Below are 17,333 nucleotides of genomic sequence, written 5' to 3'. Positions count from 1 at the left end.
TGACCGCATAGGGCGGGCACGCTGTTCGTCACATTCTTTGATTGGAGGTAGATGCAATTGCTATCACTTTATCCAGAACGCGGATCGTATGCATGGGCCAAAAAAGGCCGGTGTTGATATCACCGGTCGAGGAAGGTTGGTACGCGTTTTAGCAGAAGTCGTCAGGATCGATTGGAAATGAGCTTCTGATTGTCAACGGGATCTAAGCCCTAGCTCGCAACTTGCAGCATTGTGCAGTATACTTGCCTCTTTGAGCAAGAGGCAAATCAGGTAAGAAACTCTAAAGAGGAGCGGTGGAGTATTGCTCTGTTTGCATATTTGCGTAACTTCAAAAACAAAAAATCTCGAAGGACGAGAAGAATAGCCAGTAGCATCGAGGCCCAAAGTTGCCAATTGGTTATTGTTTATCGGGGAACAGAGTTCACGAAGAGGAGAAGTAGGTTGGGTTGTGTCTCCTAAGGCCTTAGCGTGTGCATTGTCATGCCACCATGACAAGGATCCGTCGATGGCAATTATTGAATCAAAGGATCAGAAAAATGTCACGCCAATTGACTTGACGATACAACGGTCTCATCACCTCCGAGGACCAAATAGTTGCCATGAACTGAGGGGTATTCGGATGCAGAGACAACAAAAGAGTGGACGAGATAGCATCCAAGGTTTCCGAGCATGCATAGACTAGGCCATCGGTGAGACGACGATAGCATTCTAGATACCATTCGGGGTCGAAGCGTTGTGACGCGTCCACTATCAGTGCACTAGACCAAGACATGAGTAGCAGTCATTGCACGACGAAGTGACAGTCATCGAATGCAGCACGTATACGGCGGAAACGCGTCCGTCGAGAAAGGGAAAAACAAGTAGAATCCCACTTCACATATTCTGAGCCATTCTCCTGAAACATAAATATGGCAAACCGCTCCCCAGTTTCTGTGCTGACGAGGTCATCATCAAGAATCAGTCTCAGAAAATCATCAGTCGAGGATTCAATCACAAATCAAATATCAACCCCTTCCCAAGGAACCAAGAGTCTGAGACGACAAACACATAATATTTGTCTTAATTGTTTTTAAATAACCCCTTCTTGTTTCAATACGTGGGAGGGACCGAGACGTTCATTGGCGAATCGAACCTCAAAAAGTCTGAAGAAACCTTACATTCCCTCTCCAAGTGCCGAGTAAGTGAGATGTATATATGAAACCGGTCCCAATGTTGACAAAGTAATCAAGAAATGTGCTTTTACAACCAGAAAAAGTTCGCTTGTGGAGACTGGAACTGGACAAGCTTTGCCCACCAGTGCAATTATGAGTACCGAACCGGCGAGACATGTGGCATGAGACTGGTGAACTTCACCGAATATGAATCAAAGCAGTGTCGGCTTTGTGAGAAGATCGAAACCAAGTTTCGTCGCCGCAGCCAAGAGCTGGAACGATTGGACCGTTGGAGACGTGAGGGAGGTAGCCTGGTAGCTACAATGAGCCGCTCACAACAACTGGTCAGTGACCTTGAGAAGGAGATCTACCAACTTCAGACAGAGCGGGACTGTAAGAGAAAGGCTCTGTCATGAACAATAGAGCGGTTGGCACTGGATGGTTCATTCCCAGGGGTAATTGACCTTGTGGACACACTGGCGTATGCGAGTGATGATTGGGCGCTTTTCTGAATTAATACCTGTGTTTGGTTTCGTATCTATGCTATCGGAGTCTTTTGCCATTGTACTTTTGCTCCGCCGTCGCCGAAACGTTGGATCATTAACCACAGCTGGCGAGGTCACCAGCGAGACCCGGGTTAAAGCTTCGGTGACGGGGGATGGATTTTCCTGTATCTGAAGATTTTTTTCTTGTAACATCATAATCACACAGTCAGTCCTTTCCAATGAATACTTTTTTGTGACATGTTTGAGTATATTCGGCGGCTCCTCGTTCTCAGACTCGTTGCTTGTAAGCGCCCTCCCAACCACAAGCGGGGCGATCAGTATCGACGGCACCACAAATGTCCGACATTAAGAAAAGTCGGCGGCTAAATCCATAGGATCTGGTTTATCAGGCCTAAAAGCTTCTGGTCATCTATCCGTCTCGAAGATGGCCGGCAAGGGAGGGAATTGAGACGACGGAGTGAGTGTGCAACATCAACGCGGGGAAAGAAGGAGAGGTCGAAAGGCGGGCCGCTTGTTTGGTGGTGGGGATCATAACAGCTTCGTCCTTAGACACGTGAGGATTATCACTCCATATCACGTGCTTGAGTTCAAAACAACAAAAATACTTTCCAAATTCGTTCTGCTGAATTATTTCATTCCTTAGCCCAGGCACTGCTTCTGTTCATCGAACTGTTGAAATGAATACAGTCCCTCGGAACGCTTGTCTCACGCTGAAAGATATCGCAAACAGCAGGCTGAGTTCTCCGAAGTGTCAGTCCGGGAGCAATGATAGTTATTTATGAAAGGGCCTTCGTACATGTGTTTGAAATGACAGAGCGATGGACTTAGTATGTTGATCGAGTGACCCATGTGGAAAGACACGCTATCAGTTGACGTGGAACTTCCTGGCTGGGGTGAATGAGTACTGGACAGCGTGGATTTCAGGTAGGGCCACATATTTACAAGGTACAGAGACCTATCGGTAATACACGGCGCTTTTCACGGCACTTGCTGTCTGCCACGTCACAATTCAGAGAGAAGTGATGCTGTTTTCTTGTAGAAACGTCAGATAAAATGGGCTTGCAATGGGTATCAACCCTACCAACAAGCCGCAATTGTGAGTGATTTTCATACGCCATCAGTCAATACGTCATTCGATGTCTTTATTTCTGTAGAAATTATGAAAACATCTCTATTAACAACTAGGATTCGGTCTCTTCTTCCTTGGCCAGTCCATGCTGTCTCAACAATGCATTAATCTCGTCAGCGCCCCAGAGATGATGGTAGATCTTTCCGTCCTTGGTCTTTCCAACGGTTGCGAATTCGACTGGTAATTCATTGTTAGTACAGCGTCGACCTGTAAGTATTTGAAAAAGGGCTTACTTTTCTCGCTGCTCAACTTCGTAGAGTCCATCGTCTTGCTCAAGACTTTCACAGCTAGAGCACAAGCCTCCTTGAGATCACACTCCTCCTTATAGTCCTGCTTCAAGAGACTCTGAGCAGCCGCATTGTTGGCACCAACACTTGTTGCTTTCCAGCCACCGTAGTTACCACTAGGGTTGCTCTGGTAAAGTTGGAATTGCCGGAGTTGGTCGTAGCCAGCGTAGATGAAGGAGACACCAAACGGTCTTAGACCACCGTGCTGCGTGTATCCCTGCTTCAAATCACATAGACGACGAACAAGTTGTTCACATGGTATCTCTTCGTTGTATGTTAAAAGGTATTGTTGAGCAGCCTGGCGGGCATAGTTGATGAGAATGTTAGCATCGGCAGTCATCCCGGCGACAGCGCAAATCATGTTACTATACGATGAGGTTTGTTAACTATATTCCTACAAATCCTTGATTTGGTTGTTATCGCTCACTCGTTAAGGATATAGAGCTTCTCCGCGGACGTGTCCTGCTCCAGAAGCTTGCTCGTCACCTTCCTCTCAGCAGCGAGAACGATTCCATCTTGGGCTAGAATTCCGATGGCTGTGCCGGCGTGAGAGATAGCTTCAAGGGCATATTCAACCTGATAAAGTCGTCCCTCAGGTGAGAAGATCGTAGTCTATGGAGCATGTCATTGTCAGCAACGATCAAGGCATTACAGCTAATGATGCTCACCCGGGAATCGTAACGTCTTGACATTCTGTTGAAGGTAGCAGGGATATCTCGAAAAGATTGTAGAGGCCGCTCAATGCAAAAGTATTATCTTTGATGAATAACTTCTGGATTATACCCAGCGCTGTGCTGTTTTGATGGATGAAGGGTGTTTAAAATGTAGAAAGCGGTGGTAGCTGTTAAGCTCCCGGAGGACTAGGCAACTCGCGTTCGCCAAGCTCGGGCCACTCCGCAGATCAGCTTTCCCGCATCAAAATCGAATGATGCAAAAGAACTTCTCTCGAATAACGACTCGATACGAGCACATTGTCGACGTAGGAACTATCCTTTGACAAGTTGGTCATTGCTCTTTATAAGTGCCGCTAAAAGCTGTTCTCGTCTCTTCACCGCTATCCAAACAACCATGTTAAAGTCTACTTATAGACCTCCACCTCCGCTTCCACCGGGGTGGACAGAGCATAAAGCTCCATCAGGTAAGCTTGATTACCTATAAACTCGGATTACCATTCCACAAGGTCGATCTAATTTTCTGCGCAGGCCATCTGTACTATTATAATGCAGCAACCAAGCAATCTACCTACAAACGCCCTACAGCAGCCCCCGTTTCCACCGCCCAACCAATAGATCCTACTTTGGCGCAAACGAGCTATACTCCAGAGAACCTTCCTCCTTTTTCTTCAACTCCTTATGGACCTACTGCTGGGACAGCGCAGTCGGACAGGTTCACTCCGAACAACACATACCAGCAGTATCGCACAGGGCACGATAGCAGCAGGGGCCATGGAAATCGGAGGCATCGGGAACCCAGTGATCGCCCAAAATCTAAACACAGTATTCCTGGATGTGCCCCGTGGCTGCTTGTGAAGACCAGATATGGACGGCGCTTTGTACATAATCCAGAAACGAAGGAAAGTTATTGGAGGTTTCCGGAACATGTATTGAAGGGTGTGGTGGAATTTGACCGTTTAGAAAGGGAGAAGAAACAAGAAGTACAAATTCACGATGACAAAAGTCAAGAGTCACCCGAGACAGGCAAGCAAGATGAAGGAGAGAAGAAAATTCAATCACAGGAAGCTTCTGTGGAAGCAGCGCCAGATGAAGCGGATAGCGACGAATACGAAGAAGTAGAGGTGACCGATGATGAAGAGGGTGAGGAACAAGCTAACAAGCGACCACGGGTGAAAGATGAGCAAGCCGACGCCGATCGACCATTGGAGTTCAATGAAGAAGACATTGATTATCAGCTTGCAGCGATGGGCGAGGATTATGGCTTAGATCCCGGCGAATACGGAGAACCTGGTGAGGAAGGTTGGGAAGAAGGCGTGGAAGGGCTTTCTTTGACCGATGAAGAAGCGACTGCCCTGTTCAGCGATCTACTCGATGACTACCATATTAATCCGTTTACTACCTGGGAAAAAGTTCTGGAGGAAGGTCGCATTATTAACGACACCAGGTACACTGTATTATCGAACATGAAAGCACGGCGGGAAGCGTTCGCATCCTGGAGCCGTCAGCGCATACAGGAAATTAAGGCACGCAAGGAAAAGGAGGAGAAGAAAGACCCGCGGATCAAATATATCGCTTTCCTTCAAGAATATGCCACGCCAAAACTATATTGGCCAGAATTTAAGCGCAAATATCGAAAGGAGGATGAGATGAAGAACACGAAGATGTCAGACAAGGATCGTGAGAAGCTTTATCGCGATCATATTGCACGTCTGAAACTCAGCGAAAGCACTAGGAAATCAGACTTGTCGGCCTTACTCAAGTCGATTCCTCCTCGGGATCTGAACAACTCCACGAATATAGAGGCTCTTCCTCCGGCGGTTTTGACCGACCTACGCTATATTTCCTTACCGCCCAAGATCCGCGACCCATTAATAGAAGCATACATCTCTACCCTCCCACCTGCTCCTGAAGAAGAAACCTCTGCTCTATCAGCCCAGGAACAGCGAGAGCGGGAGCAGAAACGGCTGGAGCGAGATCGAAGGGAAAATGCCCTGGCTGAGAGAGAGCGTCGTGTCGAGGAAGAGAAACGACGTCTAAAGGGAGGGCTAATTCACGGCAAGAAGCTTTTAGAACAGGAAGCTGCCGAGATTCAGGAAGCTATGCAAATCAGGGGCAAGGACGGTCTGAGGAGTTACTTCAAGACTGGCGAAGATGAAGCCATGACTAATACGGACCAGTGATTTAGAATATCTACCCATCGCATTAGAAGAATATTTCATACCTGGGTACTACAACTAACTTCCTGGTTATCATACAGTGAGCTTCAATTAAGTCATTACCTATAGAAGTGTAGTAGACCAAATGCTGGCAATTGCGGAGGTATCATCTGAACTTTGCACTTGAATTTCGTAGACATGCAACATTACTACCGAAATCTCCAGTCGTCCCAATCATCATCACCCTCATCGTCGTCTTCACTCCCTTCGCCGTCCTGCAGCGTATTTTCGTGATCATCAATTGTCGTATCATTACTGTCCACCATGTTTCGGGCTCTTAATTCTTCTCTTTTCGCCTTTAACCTCTTAACCCGCTCCTCTAGTTGTTCCATCTCCTCAAACTCTTCTTCTAGATGTCTGGCGGCGTCTTCCTTTTCTCCTTCAATGTCTTCTTCATGTGCTTTGGCTTGTTCTTCCTTTTGTTTCTGTTGTTGAGCAGCAAGCTCTTCGGCGGTTACTGGGGCAGCTGAGATCGTGGCCACTGATGATACTGCGGCTGCAGGGATAGTGCGCGTGGGTGCGACAACCTCTCGCTCGAAAGCTGCCCATTCGTTTTCGTCAATACTTTGATTGGATGCAGATACTTCTGCCATGCTGCTTTTTATCGTATTGTTTTGTTGATTAGGGCTGACTGCGCGCTGTTGTGAAAGCTCGTCTTCGGGAAGATGAGGCCCTGCTTCCTCACTTTGCGCGATGTCTTCTTCGTCTTCCTCTGGTATCCCTTGATTTGTGTTCGCTGATTCAATTTGCTGATTATCGTCCATTTCCGAAACATCGTTATAGGCAGGTGTCGTAGGCCGCAACTTCTTGTGCGCAGGGCGAATAGTATCAGGTCCTTCTATCTTGCGCTTCTTTGTAACCCTCCCAGTGCTTCCAGTCTGCGCAGCTGATCCTCGCAACGCGAGCTCGCTTCGAAGCATAGATCTAATATCAGTCATGCTTGGTACTCGCAATTTGAATCCTTGTTCATAATAGTAGAGATTCGATGGTCCGACTGTGGGAATTGCAATAAGAGCTGAGAGTCTGTTAACTAAAAGAGAAGACCGCGATGACGAGATGTGGCGCGTGTAAGGAGAACCTGTGGCAGTGCATGCCAAGACCTCTAGTTCCGGGTTCTATCACGTGATCCTAGCGCTAGTCTGTCTTCATAACTTCGCGCTTGCAAATCGGATCCCAACGTCTTCAACTCTCTTCTATCACAACTCACAACCCTCATCTACCACGCCACATTCAACTTTATCCAGACATTCGAATTTAACACTACGTACGATTATCTGTCAATTTGCGCTGAATAAGAGCCGAGTCTAGTTGTGCATTCGGGCGCCGAGCATACATAGCGATAATACCGGTCAGAAGGTGCCAAGCCTTCATTGCGCGACAGTACAGCGACCCGAAGGACAGATTGCATTATACCACGCGTGGTCATCGCACAACGAACAGGTGTGGTTTCAGTAGTTGCCCGAGAGCTGGAGGTGCTTTTACACAATTAAGATTGCGGCTTGTATTATTTAGCCACTTGATGTCGTAGACGCACGGGTCAGCTATGGTATTTGAGTTACTAGGGCTACCAAGAACGTCTTTTTATATGTAGAATTACCACTTATTCTTCTTCCAAGGATATATTAATCATGGCCGGTAAGCATGCCCATGCGATGGCTTCGTGCCAGCAAACTAAACGTTCAAGCAATTGAAATATCATCTACCTGGCGCATTCCCAAACTCATGCTAACAACCATTCAAACAGACGAACCACGAAGATCGGGGCGAGCCACCAAAGGCCAGCACAAGAATCTTGAGCTCGTTCAAGACATTCCCGCAAAGAAAGGCAAAAAGGGTCAGTCCAAGGAGAAGTCCGCAAAGCCCTCTGTCGAGCCCACCCCGACTCCAAGCGAAGGAAACGAAGAGGAAATCATTCGATGTATATGTGGCGAATATGAGGAGGAAGAGGATATTGAGAGAGATATGATCTGCTGCGATCAGTGCTCGGCATGGCAGCACAATGACTGCATGGGTTTGACCTTTGCTAAGGGTGAGGAGCCTGAAGAATACTATTGCGAACAGTGCAAACCCGAAAATCACCGGGAACTCTTGGAGAAGATGGCGCGGGGTGAGAAACCATGGGAAGAAGCTGCCCGACGACGACAGCAGGAGATAGAAGAAAAAAAGGCTGCGAAACGGAAAAAGGGCAAGAAAGGCAAGAAGGGTGGTGCGAGACCCAGCGATATTAAACCCGAGACTAGTGCGCCGTCAACACCTGCTGCGTCAGAAACACCTGCTGCGCCATCCGTATCCAGGCCTTCGGTCGATGACAAGACTCCTGCTCCTGCTCCTGCTCCTAGTGAGACAACCACCAACGCAAAGGGTGTCAGTACTCAAAAGCGAAAGTTCGACGAACACCAAGAGCCATTTACGCCAGAAGCTGTGAGTAGTCCCGGTAGTGGAAGCACATTACATACTTCAGCAACTAATTTACGTGCACAGGGCCCTAAACAAAAACAGCAACGACTATCAGAACCGAGGAAGTCCGTTGATAAAACGGCCAAGGCCTCCCCTTCCGAGTCGCAAAAGCCTAGCATAATCGAGTTACGGACTGGGGTGGCTGAGAAGCCTGAAGATATCAGTAGTGCAGCTCGCAGAAGAGCCGCAGATGCCTTGGTTGGTATATTCAAAGAGCAGGTGACCTCAGCCCAGAAGCAAGCTGCTTACAGTGTTCCACCCGAAAAGACGGAGGAAGATGTTGCCCGTCCTCTGGGTCTCTCTGTTGAACACGCGATGTATGTGAATCTATGTGGTGGATCTGGGGAGCCGAACGACGCCTACAAAAACCAGCTGCGTTCGATCATGTTTAATGTAAAGGCCAATTCTTCGCTACGGGACCGGCTACTCAGTGGAAGTCTTGCTCCTTCTACACTTGCCACGATGTCCTCTCAAGATATGGCCAGCGAGGAGCAACAGCAGAAAGATGCAGAAATAAAGAGGGCGGCAGAAAAGCAGCACATTATCATGCAGGAACAAGGGCCACGGATCAGACGTACGCACAAGGGCGAGGAGGTTATCGAAGGTGATGGCGAAACAGGGACATCCGAGTCAATATTTTCATCTACTGCTGTACGTCGTCCTACTCTTGATGCCGAGAATGCTATCCCTGAGAGCCCGACTGGCTCGAAGGTGTCACAGCCATCAGCCGAACCCACAGGAAAGCCTTCAGTTGAAACGCACGTTGTATCGAACGGCGATGCCAACCGTTCCCACTCTCCCGGATTTCCAACTCAGGATGGCCTGTTTCCCGAGGTACCTGCTCATTTACACCAGCCTCTACCTGTAGGTGCAAAAGTTCAAGCCGACGAAGAAATTGACAAGCTATTAAAAGACGAGGATGTAGAATCCCCTCCCTACTCACCAAAAGATCTCCATGCTGGAAGTGATATCTGGTTTGGCAAGCTAAGCATGAGCGCCATTGCGGAGTTTAGATCGGTCGGTAGGCATATTGCTGGTGCGGATCTCAGCGGCAAGATACCTTGGAGTCGGTTAGCACCTACGTCTCTTGTGGTGGATGGCCGAATTGATATCGAGCTCGCTAGCGACTATCTCTGTGGTTTGCGATTCAGCAATTCAACTGATGTGACCGTAATGGCGATATCCGCTCCTCATCAACCGAATGACCGTGCAGGATTTGATAAGTTATTCAACTATTTCACAGAACGGAAAAGGTACGGCGTGGTGGGTAAGCATCCGTTAGCAGCGGTCAAAGACATTTACGTGATTCCAGTCGAGGCCGGATCAAGCGGAAAGCCTGAGTTCATTCAGTTGTTGGAGAATAATACGCTCGAAGACCCGACCCCCGATCGAGTATTGCTCATGGCTTTTGTAGTGAAAACCAAGGAGTCTACACCTTCAGAACAAGCAACACCTTACCATTCTGGTCAGGCAGCACAGATGGCCATTGCTAGCCCTCTGGGTACTACACCTTTTACTCAAGGTCATCAGCAGCAGCAGCAATTCGCTTCTCCTACACCAGGATCACGACAGGGCTCACAGACGACTCCATCCGGTAATTTTGCCGGATCACCGCCTTTGAATGGGAATGGCCACCCTGTTCCTCAATTACCTCCACAGCAAATCCCAAATGTTCCAAGTTCTCAAATTCAGCCGCCACAGCAGAAACAAATACCAACGGCGTTTCCTTCCCAGCAACCTTTACTAGTTGGACCTGCCGCTGCGGCTCATGTGCTTGGTCCTCAAGCGAATGCGCCTGCAATCCAAGAGCTTTTACAAAAAGCACCCTCGGCAGACGTTGCGCAATTGAACATTGTCCGAGAAATAATCACTCGAAATCCGGCGGCTGCAAATGACTATCCTGTTTTGATGAATGCTATCCAGCAGTATACCTCAACAACTCGGAACGGTCAGCCATCTGGAGTATGAGTGTGGCAATAAGCAGGAGTATCCGGGCGATGACTAGAGAGGTTCTTTTTTTTAACAGGCGGGAATGCTATTATCTGATGCTTAACGCTTTTTGCTTTGTTTGCTAGCGATGAAAGTCTGAGTATGATATCCCTATTCAAATTCTCATGTCTTCAATCTTCTTTTCCTTATGTTTTGACTCTTGGTCTTCCTTGTCAATGAGGTCGTTTCTTTAGTCTGCTTTCCTTACACATTATGCGATGTTGCTGGGCTGCGCAGGTTATGAATAATGTGTATAGCACATTGAATCATTTGTACTTGACTACAGTTGTACCTAACTACCTAAAAGGAAGTGGTCTATAAGATACTGTTCAAGGAAAAGCTCGGAAGACACAAGAAGTGATAGGTATAATTAACATCGAATTTGCCAACGCCTGCGCTATGCGACTGTAAAAGCCATCTCAATAGAAAAAGGAACTTATAAAATCCGAAAAAAAGACTTGACATTACCATCTACCTCCATAACCGCCGCCACCTTTCTTCCTATAACCACCTCCTCCACCACCAGACCGTCCATACCCTCTACCACCACCGCCGCCACGACCACTCCAACCCCCTTCATCACCATAACCATCATCATGTCTCGCCGGTGGCGGTCTCCCCTTCAACTCCTCGCTAAGTTTCTTATACGTCCTCCTCATATCCGAATACCCCATATGCATTTTCCCATAAAAGTGATCCGCCAATCGACGATCATTATCAAGACGACTGAGATATGCGCCACAGACGTCGCAAACTTGCAGCTTCTGATGTCCCGACGGACCGGATGTATCTGATAAATCCCTCAGATCACGCTCGCACGTTTCCTTTTGGTGTTTTGCAGTGCGAACTTTGAAAAGTTCGTTCATTGCGAGGGAGACAGAGCCCGTTTCGCCTAGAACGGAGACTTCGAGTAGGCCGGAGTTGATTGTTTTTGTCAGTTCGGAGATTTGTTTCAACTAGACGCAGTCAAATTTAGTTGACGAACGCGAAAGACGTTTTAAAAAATGGAGTAAACCATACCATATTATTCGTCTGCCTAATCTCATCTGGCGTCTTCTCAAGCCGTCGTTGCGCAGCATCAATACGCCTATCGCATTCATCGATATATTTCTGCATGTCGCGCATATAATCGTATTCGAAACCCCATTTCGCTTTCTCGCTTGCCGGCGCAGCTTCATATTCTGCTTTTAGTCCTTCACTGTGGATTTTGGGACAGGGTCCCAGGTCTTGTTTGGTGTTGGTAAATTGGTCGTGGGGGCATGTACCGACGAGGTATGAACGACAGACCTTGGGGTCTGTGATGGTGACTTGTAAGCTGCTAGAGAGCTGGTCTGCTGTTGGAATACAATATTAGTACAATTTCTAGACCTTTTCGAAGAGAAAGGATAAGCCTGGCGTTTAACCTACCTCCCATGAGCTGTTCCAGCAACTTCCTCTGCTCTGCTGCCATTTTGAAGCAGGCTTAGTATATTGTGTAAGCTGACTTGGTGCTTCTGTATTCCACAAAATAGCGCCCACTCTGGCGATAAACTCCTTCCCGGCTGCGAATGAGTGACAGGATGATTAAGCCAGTACTGAAAGCGTGAAAGGGCACGTCGGTCGATATATACACCTGTTGGTATCTCAATCATCCTAACTAGGAACCGCTCTGGCTCCGGCATGGGATAACTATTATCCGTGCGCTAACCACGTAAGAAGGATAACTACACCTCACCACCCCAACCCCCTAGTTCTTGGAGAGTAGTCATGTTATTAGAAACTAGAATAATATACAGAGTAAGCTCATCAGCTTGTTGGATTAGCTGTTCTACGAATCAAGTGCTAGCGACCTAGACGTAGATATACCAACAACATTTTTGACGCTAGTGGCGGCCAGCCTGCACTGGCCAATCAGGAAGTTCCATGAAGCTAGCTCTCTTTGATATTCAGTATTTGCTGTGTACTAAGTGCAACTGTAGTATTTCTATTATTTGAAATGTTGGTTTTAGTTCAAGTCATATAAATCCATGTGATATGCAGTGATAGATTCTGCATCGTAAAGTGTAGATCGTGGAGGGAGATGCCAGCCCTACTGCCCCAGATTCTTGGAAGCGGATGTTCCAAGGGTAGGTCAACAGCTTCACCCTTAAAATAAACACAGACAACATCGCCCAGGTCGCTCAACAACTCGATGGACAATTGACCCTGCTACAGATATAGGCAACTCTACCTGAAACAATATTGACTCAGTCGCTAGTCTGTCATGTCGGAATGAAGAGTCCTTTCCTTTCTCTCGCCGCCCTCACGGCGTTCCTCGTCACTTGTCTGGCAGGCACAGACTACCACGAACGACTCACTCTACAACCACTCCCAACCTCATCGCTACTTGCCTCGTTCAACTTTCGCAGTAATTCGTCAATATCAGGTTTTGAAAATCAGCATTTTCGATATTTCCCGCGTTCTCTGGGGCAGATATTGCAACATACAAGGACGAAGGAGCTGCATGTCCGTTTTACGACCGGCCGGTGGGACGATGAGAGCTGGGGAGCTAGACCGTCGGACGGTTATAAGGAGGGCGCGACAGGTGTTGAATTATGGGCATGGATTGACTCTGAGTCTCAAGAAGAGTGCGTCACGAGTCCAGACTGGGGCGAAGCTGGGACTAACTTGTGAACGTGTAGAGCCTTTGCGCATTGGATATCCTTAACTCAATCTCTCTCCGGTTTGTTCTGCGCTTCTATGAATTTTATCGACTCCACACGCACTACAAGCCCTGTCGTCTCATTTGAGCCTCTGGGAGACCATCCGACGTCCGATCAGCTATATTTACTCCATGGAACACTACCTGGCGAGGTAGTTTGTACGGAGAATCTTACCCCTTTTCTAAAAATGCTTCCATGCAAAGGAAAGGCGGGAATTTCTAGTCTTTTTGATGGACATAAATTATTTGATGCTTCCTGGCAGAGCATGTCTATTGACATTAGACCAATATGTCCAGCGGAAGGTGGGGAATGTTTGATTGAAATAGAACAGGGTGTTGATATGGTTTTGGATATTGACCGATCCAAGCGCCCTCGTGGTACGTGTTCTTGAAAATAGAAGTGGTTTATTATATGCTAACTGCCTAAAAGATAATCCTATCCCACGCCCTGTTCCGACTGAAGAACTGGTTTGTGACCCAACAAAACCTTACAACTCTGATGATACTTGCTTTCCATTGGAGAAAAAGTCGGAAGTCGGATGGACTCTTTCCGAGATCTTCGGTCGTACCATCAAGGGGCATTGTCCTCTAACTGATGAAGCTGGGCCCGGTGCGCAAACGGTGTGTCTGAAGGTACCAGACAGTCGGACTGTCTTGACCACACCAGGTGCGACGGAGATAAAAGATGGCAGTGGCATATCTCGATGCTTTGTCTTGTCGTCGACTACTGACTTTGACCTCGTGCTGCCCGAGGAGGAAGCCAAGGCCAAAGTCCCTCTACAACAAGGGGTGCTACATGCTGAACGGACTATCATTGGACACGGACAAGAACGGGGTGGTCTGCGCGTGATTTTCAGAAACCCTTCAACGGTCAAAAGTGTCGATTTCATCTACTTTGAATCTCTCCCTTGGTTCATGCGTCCATATCTCCATACTCTTCAGGCTACAGTAGTTGGAAATGATGGTATTTCACGACAACTACCTTTTTCAGATATCATCAAAGGGATCTACTATCGTCCTGCTATCGATCGAGAGAAAGGTACCCAGCTCGAACTAGTGCTATCAGTGCCAGCAGATTCAACCGTCACTCTTATATACGATATTGAAAAGGCTATTCTACGATACACCGAATATCCTCCCGACGCCAATAGGGGGTTCAACGTAGCGCCCGCAGTAATCAGAATCCTTGACCAAAAAAGCCGCTCTCCAGTCTACCTACGAACAACAGGGCTGCTCTTGTCACTTCCAACACCAGATTTCAGTATGCCGTATAACGTCATCATTCTGACTAGCACTGTCATGGCTTTGGGATTTGGAAGTATTTTCAATCTTTTGGTGCGACGATTTGTGCCTGCAGATGAGCCGGCTTTGCGGGCATTGAGCTTAAAGGCGCGGTTGGCGAGCAGACTGGTCACGATACGCGATCGATTAAGTGGTAAACTGTCGAAAGTGAAGGAAAAGTGATTGCATAATCCGAGAGGATTGATTGGATATCAAATGGAAGAAAAAGAAGAGCTAAATGTACATGAACATAACCATAACTGATACATACATGCCATGAATCGGATCTATTTGGTCAACCTATCAATGTTATCAATCAGCTATTTGATAATGAAGTAGACCATCAAGACAACCTACCGACCAACAGCCCCCTTGAGCAACGAACTCCCCGGTAACGCATCAGGACGTCCCGGCTTAGTTTCCATAAAACTATGATCCTCCGTCTGACAAGTCTCCTTAATCCCACTATTCTTCAGATCCTTATCAATAAATCCCCCCGATTCAGCAACTCGTTGTTTCATATGCGCTTCCGCTGCCCCCTTTTGATCTACCAGACCCAAAAATCCGCCGATGGAGGCCGCCGGATTGGGGATCGAGGTGTGCCCTGGTCCCTGGTAGCTGCTGCCACCTTCTGCAGCGCCCTTGCCGCCGGATTGGCTGGCATCGGAGAGGCCTGTTCCTGAGGAGCCGGTGTTGACGTTGTTTGCGGGGGTTGGGACTGCGCTGGCACCGCCTTGGACGCTTGTTTTGCTGTTTCTGTCTTCGTGGGCGCCCATGATGATTGTTTATGTTATAAAATGTGATATGGTGAGATGGGAATTAGTCAAATATGAGTATAAAGGTATTCTCTGAATATGATAAGGAATCCAAATATGAGAATAGAGCAGAAGTGAGTCTTATATAGAAAAGTTGAAGTCGTTCCCTAAGATCTTGGATATGATATCACTGTGACCACAGACCCCTCAATTGTACAGAGACAGCAAATCACGCTGTATGATTTCAGCCACTGGTCAACCCTTATTTATTTATTATCAGATCTGTCAATAGAGTCTTACTCTATTGTTCTATGAATTGTTGCTGTCATGACAGAAGTATTAGGGTTAGGGCTCATCATTGATCAAATTTATTCATAGCGCATCTAGACAGTTATTACTGACATACATGTTATTATATGTATTAATACAAAACTTTTTGCAAAAACACAAGCAAAGGGTATCGATTTATAGTGCTTCACTGGACTCAACTTGCTCTGCCCAGGTACCTTCTGCTGGTGACAAAGGCGAACCAGGCGAAGCAACCTTTTCCACTGCTGGTATTGAGAGCTTGTCGGTCGTGGAGGTATTTTCTGTCTGTGCAGGCTGCTCTTTGGACGGTTGTTTACCAGGAAGAGACGGGAATTCGGTCTCGTTGTTGATTCCTGGTGCAGTTCGCGGTGCTGGACGGTCATGGGCATTCTGAGAATCTCCTCGACCACCTCGTCCAGCGCCGCCGCGTCCTCGACCACGGCCCCCCCTACCCCGACCACCTCTTCCGCGAAATTCGGGGAAATCATCAAACATCTCTAGACCGTTAGACAGCTGATCTGTCCGTCGCGCAAACCCAGAGACTGCGCCATGCATCCCACGGCGATACTGACTCCCTCCGCCTCGACGCCCATTGTAATCTTCTTCCTTCTTTTCAGCGTCCCATTCCCGACCTGTTTGCGCGCCAAGCTTGCGCATCCTATTGCGCTCACGTTCGCTATCCATCACTTTTCGATTCGCCAATTCCTGACGGCGCTTTTCAGCGGCGACTTTCTCTCTTTGCTGAAATGAGGCTTCGTCGGCCTCTGCGCGAGCATACGCCGCTGCCTTTTTGGCGGCCTTGAGTTTAGCAGCTGCCATGCGTTCTGCTAATTCCTCCTCGGTGAGTTTGGGCTATTTGAGTTAGCTGATGGCCTTTCTTGTTTAAGAAGCGATTTGAAATACCTTCTTGATCCCACCAGTACCACTGCGGTCACCTCGGACCGCCTGCACTCGCGCATTCTCCGTTTTTGTCGCCGTCTTACTCTCGGCCTCTTCTTCCTTCTTCGCCTCTGCTGTATCATCTCTCTTTTCAGTGGATTCCGTATCCTTTGTTGTCTCTACTGTCTCCGTTGTAGCCTCCTTAACAGCAGCGTCCTTTCTAGGCCCCGTATCAGAGCTACCTCTACCACCACGCCCTCTTCCTCGACCCCTACCCCGACCACCATCGGCATGCGCTGCCCCACGACCATGTCCCCGGTTTCTTCTCGGCGTAGGAGCGGCTTGTTGCGTCGCGACATCTGTAAGCTGTTGCTGATGCTCTTGTTCGGTAGCCGTCTCGGTAACCTGTTGGATTTCTTGGTCGCCTGAAATTGGAATGATTTCATCATCGAATAGGTCGTCCGCTCCGCGAGTTTGCGCAAATTCGTCTTGATCAGCCATCTTTCAGCGAATCAGCTCGTTGAGTTAGACTGGATTCAGTCCGCCAAGTGCGCCAAAAAGTGTTTCGTCTATCAAAAAAGCAGTTCCGTCGGGAAGATGTAGATCGCGTGCAAGTTGGAAGGGATTCTTGTGTAATAGATTGTATACAGATATGTATACTGGGAAAGACTATTAGTGAGTAGGTTGAAGCGAAGAGAGGGATATCTGTTAATTACCGTCATAGAGCGGTAACGTATGCGGGGACCAAATAAGAATCACAACTCTAACAACGCGATCGCATAGCCAGTTCCGACGCAAAAGAGATTGGAAGGAAAGTGCGGTGAGAGCTTATACAAGTGTCCGAAGGTAGTCACTGAACAATTCAGCAGAGAAGGGAACTCGAGCCTGAAAACGAAGAGTTTCTTGTATGGTTTGTTATTTTTGGCCTGCATTGGTCATCGATGGGTTTCTGCCTCAGGCTGCGGGATTTGCGGCAGCCAGCCCTATCATATCGGACATTGAGTCTGCACAATCGCCATA

The 17,333-nt window shown here is 47.8% G+C and overlaps 9 protein-coding genes across 10 annotated transcripts, besides 1 other annotated feature; 4 read left to right on the top strand and 5 right to left on the bottom strand.

Moving 5' to 3' along the window:
• The first annotated feature begins 937 nt into the window (after nucleotides 1-937).
• On the top strand, nucleotides 938-1,894 carry TSTA_068420 (uncharacterized protein). Its single transcript, XM_002340762.1, has 2 exons — nucleotides 938-1,177; nucleotides 1,230-1,894. The coding sequence occupies exon 2, from the start codon at nucleotides 1,232-1,234 to the stop codon at nucleotides 1,565-1,567; it is 336 nt and encodes a 111-aa protein (XP_002340803.1). The 5' UTR covers nucleotides 938-1,177; nucleotides 1,230-1,231; the 3' UTR covers nucleotides 1,568-1,894.
• An 883-nt stretch (nucleotides 1,895-2,777) lies between these two features.
• On the bottom strand, nucleotides 2,778-4,052 carry TSTA_068410 (proteasome component Pre9, putative). The gene is made up of 4 exons (XM_002340760.1): nucleotides 3,742-4,052; nucleotides 3,501-3,685; nucleotides 3,020-3,438; nucleotides 2,778-2,963 (listed from the first exon to the last, which is right to left on the bottom strand). Exons 1-4 carry the CDS (start codon nucleotides 3,763-3,765, stop codon nucleotides 2,839-2,841), a joined length of 753 nt encoding a protein of 250 aa, XP_002340801.1. The 5' UTR covers nucleotides 3,766-4,052; the 3' UTR covers nucleotides 2,778-2,838.
• TSTA_068400 (FF domain protein) lies at nucleotides 3,830-5,927 on the top strand (the record flags this gene model as incomplete). Its single annotated transcript, XM_002340761.1, has 2 exons — nucleotides 3,830-4,211; nucleotides 4,276-5,927. Exons 1-2 carry the CDS (start codon nucleotides 4,142-4,144, stop codon nucleotides 5,925-5,927), a joined length of 1,722 nt encoding a protein of 573 aa, XP_002340802.1. The 5' UTR covers nucleotides 3,830-4,141.
• Nucleotides 5,928-6,004: 77 nt separating this feature from the next.
• Nucleotides 6,005-7,334, bottom strand: TSTA_068390 (uncharacterized protein; the record flags this gene model as incomplete). Its single annotated transcript, XM_002340759.1, has 2 exons — nucleotides 6,005-6,978; nucleotides 7,232-7,334. The coding sequence occupies 2 exons, from the start codon at nucleotides 7,332-7,334 to the stop codon at nucleotides 6,113-6,115; spliced, it is 969 nt and encodes a 322-aa protein (XP_002340800.1). The 3' UTR covers nucleotides 6,005-6,112.
• Nucleotides 7,335-7,591: 257 nt separating this feature from the next.
• On the top strand, nucleotides 7,592-10,744 carry TSTA_068380 (PHD finger domain protein, putative; the record flags this gene model as incomplete). The annotated part of the gene is made up of 3 exons (XM_002340758.1): nucleotides 7,592-7,598; nucleotides 7,708-8,384; nucleotides 8,445-10,744. The coding sequence occupies 3 exons, from the start codon at nucleotides 7,592-7,594 to the stop codon at nucleotides 10,386-10,388; spliced, it is 2,628 nt and encodes an 875-aa protein (XP_002340799.1). The 3' UTR covers nucleotides 10,389-10,744.
• A 127-nt stretch (nucleotides 10,745-10,871) lies between these two features.
• Nucleotides 10,872-11,006: a microsatellite.
• TSTA_068370 (U1 snRNP splicing complex subunit (Luc7), putative) lies at nucleotides 10,874-11,939 on the bottom strand (the record flags this gene model as incomplete). Of its 2 annotated transcripts, none has more annotated exons than XM_002340757.1 (3): nucleotides 11,817-11,939; nucleotides 11,430-11,740; nucleotides 10,874-11,365 (listed from the first exon to the last, which is right to left on the bottom strand). In XM_002340757.1, the coding sequence occupies exons 1-3, from the start codon at nucleotides 11,857-11,859 to the stop codon at nucleotides 10,874-10,876; spliced, it is 846 nt and encodes a 281-aa protein (XP_002340798.1). In that variant the 5' UTR covers nucleotides 11,860-11,939. The 2 variants fall into 2 exon arrangements, with proteins under 2 accessions (XP_002340798.1, XP_002340797.1); XM_002340756.1 differs by having other exon boundaries at nucleotides 11,430-11,743; nucleotides 11,817-11,937.
• Nucleotides 11,940-12,515: 576 nt separating this feature from the next.
• TSTA_068360 (GPI transamidase component Gpi16, putative) lies at nucleotides 12,516-14,672 on the top strand. The gene is made up of 3 exons (XM_002340755.1): nucleotides 12,516-13,015; nucleotides 13,070-13,467; nucleotides 13,520-14,672. Exons 1-3 carry the CDS (start codon nucleotides 12,660-12,662, stop codon nucleotides 14,551-14,553), a joined length of 1,788 nt encoding a protein of 595 aa, XP_002340796.1. The 5' UTR covers nucleotides 12,516-12,659; the 3' UTR covers nucleotides 14,554-14,672.
• On the bottom strand, nucleotides 13,554-15,146 carry TSTA_068350 (uncharacterized protein; the record flags this gene model as incomplete). The annotated part of the gene is made up of 2 exons (XM_002340754.1): nucleotides 13,554-14,670; nucleotides 14,728-15,146. The coding sequence occupies 2 exons, from the start codon at nucleotides 15,144-15,146 to the stop codon at nucleotides 14,658-14,660; spliced, it is 432 nt and encodes a 143-aa protein (XP_002340795.1). The 3' UTR covers nucleotides 13,554-14,657.
• Nucleotides 15,147-15,590: 444 nt separating this feature from the next.
• TSTA_068340 (uncharacterized protein) lies at nucleotides 15,591-16,814 on the bottom strand (the record flags this gene model as incomplete). Its single annotated transcript, XM_002340753.1, has 2 exons — nucleotides 15,591-16,286; nucleotides 16,338-16,814. 2 exons carry the CDS (start codon nucleotides 16,812-16,814, stop codon nucleotides 15,591-15,593), a joined length of 1,173 nt encoding a protein of 390 aa, XP_002340794.1.
• Nucleotides 16,815-17,333: the final 519 nt, after the last annotated feature.

Source organism: Talaromyces stipitatus, genomic scaffold (genome assembly GCF_000003125.1).
Source record: "Talaromyces stipitatus ATCC 10500 scf_1105507295523 genomic scaffold, whole genome shotgun sequence".
NCBI lineage: Eukaryota > Fungi > Ascomycota > Eurotiomycetes > Eurotiales > Trichocomaceae > Talaromyces > Talaromyces stipitatus.
The sequence above is the reverse complement of the archived record's forward strand: the minus strand, read 5'-3'. Positions and strand labels throughout refer to the sequence as shown.

Excerpts from the sequence above, each read along its gene's own strand:
- TSTA_068420 (XM_002340762.1), top strand. The coding sequence starts at position 1,232 with ATGTGCTTTTACAACCAGAAAAAGTTCGCTTGTGGAGACTGGAACTGG.
- TSTA_068360 (XM_002340755.1), top strand. The coding sequence starts at position 12,660 with ATGAAGAGTCCTTTCCTTTCTCTCGCCGCCCTCACGGCGTTCCTCGTC. Across the intron at positions 13,016-13,069 it reads GACTCTGAGTCTCAAGAAGA|AGCCTTTGCGCATTGGATAT; the intron begins GTGCGTCACGAG and ends GTGAACGTGTAG. Across the intron at positions 13,468-13,519 it reads CCGATCCAAGCGCCCTCGTG|ATAATCCTATCCCACGCCCT; the intron begins GTACGTGTTCTT and ends ACTGCCTAAAAG.
- TSTA_068410 (XM_002340760.1), bottom strand. The coding sequence starts at position 3,765 with ATGTCAAGACGTTACGATTCCCGG. Across the intron at positions 3,686-3,741 it reads CAAGACGTTACGATTCCCGG|ACTACGATCTTCTCACCTGA; the intron begins GTGAGCATCATT and ends CATGCTCCATAG. Across the intron at positions 3,439-3,500 it reads AAGCTCTATATCCTTAACGA|TAACATGATTTGCGCTGTCG; the intron begins GTGAGCGATAAC and ends CTCATCGTATAG.